This window comes from Alexandromys fortis, unplaced genomic scaffold (assembly GCF_014885135.2).
Source record: "Alexandromys fortis isolate MF-2015 unplaced genomic scaffold, M_Fortis_MF-2015_v1.1 scaffold_3, whole genome shotgun sequence".
Lineage (NCBI taxonomy): Eukaryota > Metazoa > Chordata > Mammalia > Rodentia > Cricetidae > Alexandromys > Alexandromys fortis.
Genome location: NW_026067909.1, coordinates 24,826,288 through 24,837,651, shown reverse-complemented (window position 1 = coordinate 24,837,651; position 11,364 = coordinate 24,826,288). Strand labels below are relative to the sequence as shown.

Below are 11,364 nucleotides of genomic sequence, written 5' to 3'. Positions count from 1 at the left end.
GTTTTAACCCAGGCTTTTTCAGACCCAGGCCAGCTGGCCTTGGTGAGTTCCCGATAGAACATCCCCCTTGTCTCAGTGTATGGGTGCACCCCTCGCGGTCCTGAGTTCCTTGCTTGTGCTCTCTCTCCTTCTGCTCCTGATTTGGACCTTGAGATTTCAGTCCGGTGCTCCATTGTGGGTCTCTGTCTCTGTCTCCTTTCATTGCCTGATGAAGGTTAATATTCAGGAGGAAGACTATATGATTTTCTTTGGGTTCTCCTTCTTATTTAGGAAATTTTCAACAAGAGTCCAGGGAAGTCAAACCCAGAGCTTCAGCCTTGCTGAGTCAGGTTCTGTTATGGAAAGAGAGCAGAAAGTTCCACGGGACTCTGCATGTCAAAGCTGTCACTCAGGGAGCTGCCAGCTAGAGTCTGAGAATCTTTCTGATGAGCTCCTGCCACTGTCACTGGTGTTCAGCCTGATCTGCGGGACACAGGAGCAGGAAGAACAACTTCTCAGTGCTTTGTGTCAGCACTGAGTCCTCTCTGGGGAGCATTACCATGGGAACACTGAGAGATGGACAGGGAACCATGGCTGCCTTATCTGGCTGGGGAAAGGACCAGTGGTAAATTGAAGGTGATGAAATCATAGCTGAAGGTATGATCTTCACTCTTCCCCATGGAGATGGTAGCAAGGGGAGATGCTCAACTTTACCTTCTCTGTGTAGCAGAACACATGGCAATATGACCATGCAGTGTCATGGCAAAAGCACCAAGGAGGCAATACGTAGAAGGAAAAAAGAATGCCTCTGTGTGAATACTGTGACTATGTTCAAAATCACTCCCAGCTACCTTGCAAAGAACTGCTTTCTAGATGTAACTGAATTTATAAAGGTCACAGGATACACAGTTAACATAAATACTTAAATTATAGAGCACTTGAAATTATGAACCACATATGAAAACAACCGGGAAATTGGACTTTGATATTATTAAAATAATTCAGTCAAATAACTGGTATTCTGAATATTTGGAAATTATTCAGAAACCCAAAATTGAAGAGACTATAAAAATACTTTGCTGCAAATGATACCTGGCCAATTGTGTACAGAAAGATTTAATACTGTTACCCATCATGGCTGTATAAATTAAAACCACAGGAAAAGAACACTCCACTCTGAACTGTCTAAAATTCTGGAGACTGGGCATAGCATACATTCAATGACTAAGTATCCTGGCTTCCTCACTACAAGTGGGATGAAGAATGAATGGTACAAGCCCTTGGGAATCAGGCCAGTTACTGCTTCAAGAACCAACATGATCTTTCTGTCCTATATATCCCATGATTAGATATGAATCGTCGCCAAGGATGACTTAAACAGTGTAGGTTTGTGTGAAGTGATAACACATTACATACATGTTGGAAAGATTGCAATGAAACCCAATGTGCTGAACAATTAATATGTGTTAATAAGAAGTAGCCAGTATAAGCCCTGAATACAAATGACCATAGGAATGCCATTTGTGGTGGATGAAACCAAGTAGAAAAAAATTAAATCAAGTGTTCATTAAGCATAAAACAAATGTGACCTAGCCCTATGAGGATAAAAAGAGCAAAGACAAAGCCAAGTAAAGACTGCCAGTGGAGAAATAAAGGGATGAATGTGTAATTTCAGCTTTTATTTGCATAGCTGACCATGCATTCATTTTTGCTTTATCTTTTCTTTTTATCTCTCCTCTTCTCTTTTTTCCTCTCCTCTTAGTCCCTCCCCTTTCTTCCCCTCCTTTCCCCTCCTCCTTTTCTTCCCTTCCTCTCTTCCTCACTTCTTTCTTTCCTTTCGCTCTTCCTCCCTTCATTCCATCTTTTCTCCATTCCTTCCTTTGACAGGATGTTACCATATAGCTCAGATTGTTTCCAAATTCTACTTTTCCTGCCTGGGCCGCCATAATGATGGATTACAAGGATGGACTACTACATCTGACATATGAATTGATTTATAATAATTCTAAACCATACTATTCAATCTATAAAGATCAGAAATGCATCCATTGCCTTGAAAGAAAATAAAGAAAAACAGGTGGGCTATAAGGGTACATAAGGAGATTCTGTTACTGAGAGAAGTATCAGGATAATGGTGTTAATGTTTCATAGTTGTATTAAAAATTGTAAAATATACTTTTCAATTTTTTACTAATTATAATTTTAAAATGTGAAGACTGCAACTCAAAGATTAATTTGCCAACTAAATTTTCAAAATTATTACCTGTGTAAAGAAATCCAAAAGTCATTTCATGTGTTTTCAGAATTGTTAACAGTTCCATCAGGAACCTGTAGGAAGCGTTGTTGTGTTCAGAGGAGAGTCCATGGGTTTTGATTTGAGAAGCCTCAACCTTTAGGAGGCTGCATTAAAAGATTTTATGAGGTCACTGATGTCTATAACTCCACTTTCTTCTTACTATTCATGTTTTTCTTTTCATTTTACCCTCTGACTCACCCTTTCATACTAAACATGTACAAGAAGAAGTCATATAATTGCATATACATGTATTATAAATGTTTGTATATATATTGTATTGTATATATACATTGATCTATATAATACATACATACATATATCTCACTGATTTGTAAAAAGAATTACAGATGTTGACTACATAATATATGGAGTTACATGTTAGTCAAACATGGTTGTATACCTGTGTGTTCTAGTCTTTGGAGTTAGAGATTTGGAGTGAAACAAGGTTATTAATAAAATATATAAAAAATTTCTTTGCACCAGTGCAATGGTGAAGAAAGGTCAACAGGAACAAACTAAGGGCACAGAGCCAAGAAATTCAAGCACCTAGACATGGCAAGAAGAGAAGGCAGGCAGGGTTAGAACTGAGGAAATTCACTCAGGGGAAGCCCTTCGTCCCACCCAGGTGTGCTCTTCAGAACAATGCAGCCTCAGAGGAATCCTGAAGGTCTCATTGGCTGAACTCTATTCCCCTAGCCAAGGGCACGTTTCTGAGAGCATGTTATTCTTTGAGATGCTCTTAACTGAGCCAGGAGAGACATAGCTAGAGGGAAACTGAGCTAGGCATCTTCTTCCCTTGTTATTTTAGTATATTCAAATACAGAGTGTAGCGTATCTCCATTTAAAGGGAAGGGCAGGTGTGTTTTTATGGGAAAAACAGAATTGTTTCATATTTTAAATTTAAAAATGTATAACTTAAGAGTGGACAAATAATAATCTTTGTATATAGCATTTATTTCTTTGAAAACAATTTTCTAATTATTCAATGAAAAATGAAAATTCCCCATGCTCACAGTAATCTCAGCCTTAGCTACATGGGAAAAGTTAGAAATTGACTTTGTCAATCAATGTTCAAAATGAGGGGGGGCAAAAGATGAATCTTAGATAAAAAATAAAATCAATCATTCAACTAGAAATATGGTCATCCACATAAAACTCCTTCAAAATCCAGGAAATCCATTTATAGCTCTTATAGCTTATTAATATGGATAGTTTCCCAGTAAGCTATTTTAACAAACTATTTTTACAGATCCCCTACCTTGAAGAATAAAAGTCAATTAATGCCATTCTGACTTTTTGACACTTTCTGTTCCTTTTTCCCAGAAACCAAGGACTAAAAATATGATAATTTTACTGCCTTTTGAAAGGGAATTTAAAAGCACTTCTTGAAGAACTTTCATTATGCCCGAAGCTGTGGACAGCCTGTTGTGAAATATTACTTTATCTAGGCAAAGATGTGTTATTTCTGTTTATGCTACATTTGTTTCATTGTGTAAAGATGTGTTGTGATTCCACCTTGCTGCCTTAAGCCACCTGATTGGTCTAATAAAATGCTGAATGACCAATAGCTAGGCAGTAGGGGGATGGGCAGTGGTTGTGGGCAGAGAGAATAAGTAGGTAGAGCAGAGGAAAGGAGAAAACAAGGGAGAAAGAGAGGCGGACTTCCCCAGGCCAGCCTCTCAGCTTCCAGGCTGACAGACACAGAGCGAGCAGCGACAGTCCTGTCATTCACAGCTTTCACTCAATATTTTTGACAACTTATGGCAGGTAGTTCTGTGCCCTGGGAGCATGGTCCTACACATTGTAGGCAATTTATCAGTGCTGCTGATTTCTTCCTGCCAGATTCCAGTAAATTCCTCCACCAAACTATGATGACCTGAACTGTGTTAGACTTTACCAGATAACTTGTGGGGCATGTGTAGAAAAGGAAATAAGAGGGGAAAAGGAAGGGAGCAGAGAAGGAAAGCATGGGAAGAGAAGGAGGGATGCACCTGAGCTGCATAATGAGATACTACTTCAAGAAAAAAATTGAATACATAAATAAATATATACACGTATATTTAGTTAGAATTCAACTTGCTATATCTTAAAATCACTGGGTGGAAAGATGGCAAAAATATTATAAATATATATGTCTAAGCCAGAATTTCATACATCTCTGGCATAGTTGTCTTTGCCCTATCCCAAGCAGTTGGATATGCCATCATTCCCAGATTCATGTTATTCTGGGGACTGCACACAAGAATCATATACCACTAGGGAACACTCTGCCAACTGAGTTTCGTTCCCAGCTCCCAGTAATGATTAGGTGACTGTGAACTGCAGGCTGGGGGGCTTGGAGTTGAGAGACAGCTTGGCTGTCAGGAGCTCTGCAGCTGTTACCTCCAGGGGTTCCCAGGACGGTCATTCTGGGCTGCTTCACCCTGTAATCTCCTGCCATGCAGATCATCCCCTTCAGTTCCTGACCTTGTGGCTGGCCAAGAGTGACAGGTGTCACGGTCTACATCTGGGGTTAGACTGAGGCCAGCATCTTCCAGCAGCATCCACAACAGCTCAAATCATGGCTACCCAAGCTTTAATCAAGGCATCAGTCACCATTCCAGCTAAAAATAGTGTGATACTCTGATTTTTATCTGACTGTTGGTTTACAAATTGTTCCCTCAAGACCTCGTAATGACAATGGGGCACGAAGACAGAAGTTCTGCCAAGCTGTATCACTAAGCTAATGTCCTCATTGTGTAGTTGAACCCTTTCCAGGCCCTTGAACCTCCATCCTCTCATGCCATCATCTGTATAGCCAGAACTAGCAGGACTCTCAGTGATTAATGTACTCGGGCATGCCGTCCCAGGTTTGAATAATTAGAAAAACTGTGATATTTTAACAATGTAAATTCAAGATTTTCTAATCCTAATGTTCCAACACTCATTTTCCTCTCTCATTATTATAATCATTGCAGAAAAATCAGGGTTAATCTTCCTTGAGGTAGAGAGGGCATAGGAGTTTAAATACTGTGACTGTTTCCTTTGGTCTCATAAAACAATGACTACTTCATTCTCTCCTCTTTTGTAGTCCAGATTTTCTTCAAAGGTTCTGATGGATGTCTGTCCAACTCCTGATATTTGTTACAGTTTAAAACTGGCAAGGAGAAACACAGCACCAATGTTATAATTTAAAAACTGTGTGTGAGAGACACTGTGTGACAAAGCTCACATGAAAGGTCTCATTAGGGGACGGGAATGGGGAAAGGGACAAGTGGAAAGGCACAAAGGCCTGCCTGCTTCTTTGGAAGAGTGTCAAGAAAGAGGAACTTGCTAGCTAGAAGAGCTAGCAGTTAAAGAGGGCTTAGCACATGCGCACAAAGACTACTCAGTAACAATTCATGGACACAGAGTACATAGTGATGTAGCAGTCTAGGACCCTGGGCTGGCCAGGTATCTGCCTGAATGTTGACATTTGTTCACAGGGAATGTTCTTATTGGTTATAGCTGAGGACCCTTGTGGTGCAGGGTAGTATAATGTCTGGAATGCTAGCAAGCACATTCATAGGGAGTGGCTGTGGTTGGTGACATAGGTCCATAATGTCAGGCCAGCAGCATGCCTGAATGCTAACAATATTACTATGAAATTATGTTTGAAAATCAACAACAAACTTCAATTGTTTTCAGATTTGGGACAAATCAATACTTCTTCAAAGTCAGAGAGCCCATTCCAGGTGCCAATTCCCATGGGCGCCAGTGTCCCTGGTCCCATAAAAAGAAGGCCACTCACTTCACTTTGATTTACCTCAACAGAGACCTGAAAGAGTTGCCCTAACCAAACACTGTGGATCAGAATCACCCTACAAAGATTTCCAAATCATTTAGAGACTGACACCACTCAGCGCAGGAGAACGCCTACTAAGGTCAACTGGCTGGACTGAGGGATTTTGTGTTGCACTTGGAAAGAGAGAAAACTGTGCTAAGCCAACAAACCTGTGGAAGTCAGAAGTCAGTTTGTGGGAATCTGTTCTTGCCTTCTACCATGAGGGTTCCTGAGACTGAACTCAGGCCACCAGGTTTAGAGGCAAGCATCTTTACTCACAGAGGCATCCTGGTGGCCCTAACACTTTAAAGATATTTTGTGATACTTTTTAGATGTAGTAAAATATGTATTCTTGAGTTTTATTCCAATTACAGGGCAACCTATAACTCTAAGCAGAAAATCCTGCATTTTCTACATTGGAGAAAAAATATATACCTAAAGTTTATCCAGAAAAATGTCCGTGTTATAAACAAAGAAACGAAGCTTCCTTTGTTCTTTAGAACAAAGTGTTCTAAATGCATAAGAGAACAACTGTTAGGTTTTAGTCAGTGCATATTTGGAGCAAATGCAAATGGTCTTTGTACAGCTTTAAGTGCTAGTGGCTAATTGTCTTTGAGACATAAACACGTGCTGCAAAGGAGAAAGAGTAGTATTGGTTCCAGGAATCCCCCCCTCAACTAATAATAATTTGATACTCTTTGTAACCATCTTGCCCATCAACTGTGACTGAATAATGAAAGAGAGCCCTCTCTCCCTTGTTTTCTCTGAGATGCTCATGGTCTCATTCCATATGGGTAACAGGCATGTGGATAACAATGAACAGCACCAGAGGATGATGGCCTTTAACGTATTTGGCCAGTTTATGTTTTGATACCTAGAGGAATCTTCAGAGGGGCTGCACAAAGGCCTCTAGGTGTGAAATGGAAGGAAGAAATAAGCTATGAAGTCTTAACACTGAAGCAGAATGTAGCCTTCAGAACATGTTCAGGTGCAAGTGTGACCACTGAGCAGCTCCGACTCCAGTGCAACACTAAGATGCTGACCACTGCAGGGCATAGTCTTCTTTTCCTCACCCCTAGCCCCACTGAAAATGCCCCTGAGAGGAAGGACTATGGCAACAATGCATGTGACCTCATCGATAATCACGCAGCTCCCGAGCATAGACATCTAATTGTCTACCACTTCATGGAGTCTCATTGTAAAATGCAAGAAGCCTAATTATTTCAATATCAGTATGCCCATTATCAATCCTGTTTCAATAGTGAGTAGAGCAAGAAAACTATTCTAGACTTTATTAACATAAAATGATATCAATATCACTGTTATCAATGAACCTAAGAGGAGAGCAAATTGTTGGAAACTGTGAAACATGTATCAATAAAATTAACACATGGAACAGATTTCAAATATGTAAAGGAAATATAGAAAGATATTAAGAGAATGAAAATAGAAATATATCTGAATAATACTGAATAAGCATTGTAATGGAAATCGAAGGAAAAAATTTTCTCACAGTCCTGTGTGCTGACATTTGAATGAACGTCAGCCTCCAATTCCTCTTCTTCTAAGTGACCCTGCTATCAAGCTCTATCTCTGCTCTTCCAACACACTAACAGGTGCAACACGTGCAGCTTATAGACAAGAGAACAGCTAATATTGAAGAGTGAAGAATGGACATCAGGACATTTCACATCCAGTGAATCAGGGCTGTGCACGCAGATACTGTGCCTAGACTCCCAGTGACAGGACCATGCATTCTAAGGAAGAGAAAGTTCACCTAACCCATTAAAAATGGGGACAGCCACTGTACTGTCTATGACAAAATTTAAAAAAAAATGTTTTTCAAGGCAGAGAACTGATATCTTCAATTGCTCATAAAAAGTAGAAGACATACCATGCCTGAAAACAGCATACAAAGTATATTCAAAAGTAATTGTGCTAAACATGTTAAATGTAAAATATAAATCTCTCTACTGGCTACACAGAAAATTTTCAATGAGAGCTGCATGGATTCCACAAAGATATGGATAAGTTGTCTAAGGTGGATAAGTGTCTCTGCTGGCTGTGATATCAATACTATCTCATTTACATCAGCAGCTTCAATCTTTCTGCTTACTGTCAGTCATGTTATAAAACCCCAGGTAGTGAACACAGTCCAATTACTGGAGAACATGAAACCAGGAGGATAACAGATTTGTTAGTCTTAAGCATGTATATTACTCCGTTGGCGGAGGCTGGAAGTATATCTTGAAAGCAGAGTCCTTACCTAGTATATAAGAGATCCTGGTTTTGACCACAGCGCAGCAATAAAAAGTATGCAAGAGATATTTCCTAAACAAAGTTAGGAGCAATCTGACTGTTTTCCATAGGGATATCATCTTTCCTTTGCCAAATGAAAATTGATTGTATGCTATTTTTTTTGACTAATGGAAAATATAATACAAAAATCATACCAGTAAATATGTTTCCTTGTGGTAGAGATCATACATGAAAAATGAACAATGCAATAAATAGAAATGAGGATTGTCTCAAGCAAGATTTCCCAGAATTCAGTACTGCTGAGAGTCCCCAATGACCCTGCCCTCTCCCAGTGGAGAGGCTGCTTTCTGCTGTCTCAGTTTAGCCTTGCATTTCAGTTTTTGATTTCTCCTTTCATTCTACATTACCTTGACAATATTGCTGAGCAGATCATGAGCAATTCGAAAACTGTATTCAATAACAAGTTTACCCGCTAGGAATACATGCTCACCATGTGACGCAGACATAGTCTCCGGTGTTTCCTTACAGTAGATCGTATTTTTGGTAAATAAGCATAAACATAATTATAAATATCTTTCAGACTGTAGTAGCCAATCATGGCAGTCTCTATGTTAGAAAAACTTAGCACTTTACCTCACTTTCAAGTTCCCTTGTTGGGGCTGCCCATCGTACACCGATAAGATGTCGAAATCCTCCTCGAGGGCGAAGGTGTGGAAGGACAGCTGTATCCTGTTCCGCTCCCCGGTGATGATGATCCAGGTGCAGTTGGCATAGTTAGGGTAACCATGAGGAAAGCCGGGGCTCTCGATGGTGCCATTGGGTCCCTGGACCAGGCCACCACAGTTCTGACCTGTGTAGGTAGGAAAAAGAAAAAGTAGTGTGTTAGCATGTTATTAATCATCAACCTATAGTTGTAAGAATATCCCTGTCATTCTCACAAAACTTGAATGATATATTATGGTGTTTTCTAGATGAATATTAAACACTAATTTTGATCACAGGTCAAGGATAACATAAGAATAACAGAAGATGAAATGGATGAGAATTATAGAACCACATTTGGGAACTCACACCAGATATTCAGCTTCAATTTTGGACTACAGAGGAACACATTTTCTACCAATGATCTGCAGAGAATGCTGAAATCCCTTTATCCATCAAAGGGATTAGATGGACAAAGACTTTGAGTATAGATAAAACCAGCATTCTTAATGTTACTGTAATGCACTCGGGTTCCAAACAGCTAAATGACATTGGTATGTGGTAGCAGTGTTAGGAAGCGCCATGGTTAACCTTGCCAGAATGGACATGAGCCTGTTCTGTGTTAACAAAAGTGTTTTAAAGAGAAGGATGCAAGACTGTAGAATTTATATGCTTGAAAATAGAGGGCATGAACCAAGCTTGTTTAGGATGAAAATAGTGGCAAAGTACAGGAATAAACACCAGGATATTCCCCACCAATAGTATACTCCTTATAGAGGTGGACATCCTGCATGGAGGAAGGAACATACCGTATCCGAGTGGGAGAGTTACTAAAGAACATCTTTGGAAATGTAGCGGTGCAGAGAACACCCATACCTCCCCAGGTAGATCAGACACCATCCTGTTTCATAAATCCTGCTTTCAATATCCTTCCCAGGGAAGACAGAGATGACAATGTCATTCAAGAGGGATTTGATGATGAGAAAATGTTTGGTGTCATGCACTTCCCCCTAAACAAGACTAGGAAGAGGGGTAAGAGCAGGAGAGGCACTGAAGGACTGTTTGCCCTTTGCCTCTGTTTCCCATAGTGTTTGTGTGGGTTTGTACATGTTGCTGATTCTACCTCAGGGACTCTCTTGATATGTTCATATCCCTGACCTAGTTCCACGCACCAATCCTGACTTCAATGAACTGCAGTCAGCCTTTCTTTGAGGACCCAGCTACTAGAAAGATCTTCCCCGGAAGATTAGTAGCAGCTTCATGTGGAGTCCTCTGATCCCCTTTCTCATTATACATCCGGAAGTCCCTTTCTTTCCATTCCCAACCTAATATCTCTCCCTGCTGCTCTGGTCATTTCTTCCTCATCTTGGCTCAGAGATCTCCTGTTGAGATCCCCCCTCCACGTCTCCCCCTACATCGCTGCTTCACCTTGACATGCCTTCAGTGAAAACTTCCCTAGTCCTCCTATGACTGTAGTTTTTCCTCTGCCCATTTACCTTGAAAAATCCACCCAATTAAGAAACCTAAAAGCCAGATGAATCAGTGGAAAAGGGTGGCCACTAGTGTGTGGCAAGGCCAACTTCTCTCTCTGGTCCTCTGATCTGGGTCCCAATGTAGAAGGATATAAAATACTCCTTTTTTAATTAATTTCTGCATCTAATTGGTTTGGAGACAGCCATGGGGATGATTTCTAGATTCTCTGCAGCCTTTGCTTCCATCTCAATTGGACCATTTCCCAACAACATGTTGTGCATCCTTAAATGTTTCCACACTAGGAGTGTGGTGGAAGTTTCCAAGAAACCTGGGTTGCTCTGATTACTCCATGTTGTGTAAGTATTTGAATACAAGTATTATCCCAGCTTTCTTTGTTGTACTGCAAACAGTGAATTATTTCCAACTACATTGTAGACTTACAAATCACCATAGTAGGTCTCAGTGAGCTCAAATCTTTCATGGTAATATTATCAAATGATTGTAGGAGCTTGCTCAATCCTAAAAAAAAAGATTTAATGAAAGGGATTTATGAGTTTAAAACCAAAGAACTAATAAGAAGCCCATTTTCCACTAAATTTAAATCTAACAAAACTGTAACAAGTGGATATTAAAACTGTGGGGATTTGAAAGGGCTTTAAAGGAAACAGCTTTTCTGGTTTATCTGACAATTCTTACTTCATGGAAAATCAGAAAAAGTGAAGACTTGATTATAAATTGGAGAAAAGGAAAAAAAAAAGAAATTTAACAGAAATGTCAGCAGGAACGTAGTCACTGTTAGACACCCACCATGTTGCACCAGGTTACCAGACATAAAGATTTCCTAGGAAAGAAC

The 11,364-nt window shown here is 40.0% G+C and overlaps 1 protein-coding gene across 1 annotated transcript in view; it reads right to left on the bottom strand.

Moving 5' to 3' along the window:
* Csmd1 (CUB and Sushi multiple domains 1) overlaps positions 1–10,962 on the bottom strand; it is a 1,119,426-nt gene extending 1,108,464 nt beyond the window's left edge. Inside the window, exons 1-2 of the mRNA XM_050136505.1 lie at positions 10,953–10,962; positions 8,970–9,186 (exon numbers count right to left, since the gene is read on the bottom strand). Coding sequence (XP_049992462.1) covers positions 8,970–9,186; positions 10,953–10,962 — 227 coding nt within the window. The remainder of the gene's footprint in view (positions 1–8,969; positions 9,187–10,952) is intronic.
* Between the last annotated feature and the right edge of the window lie 402 nt (positions 10,963–11,364).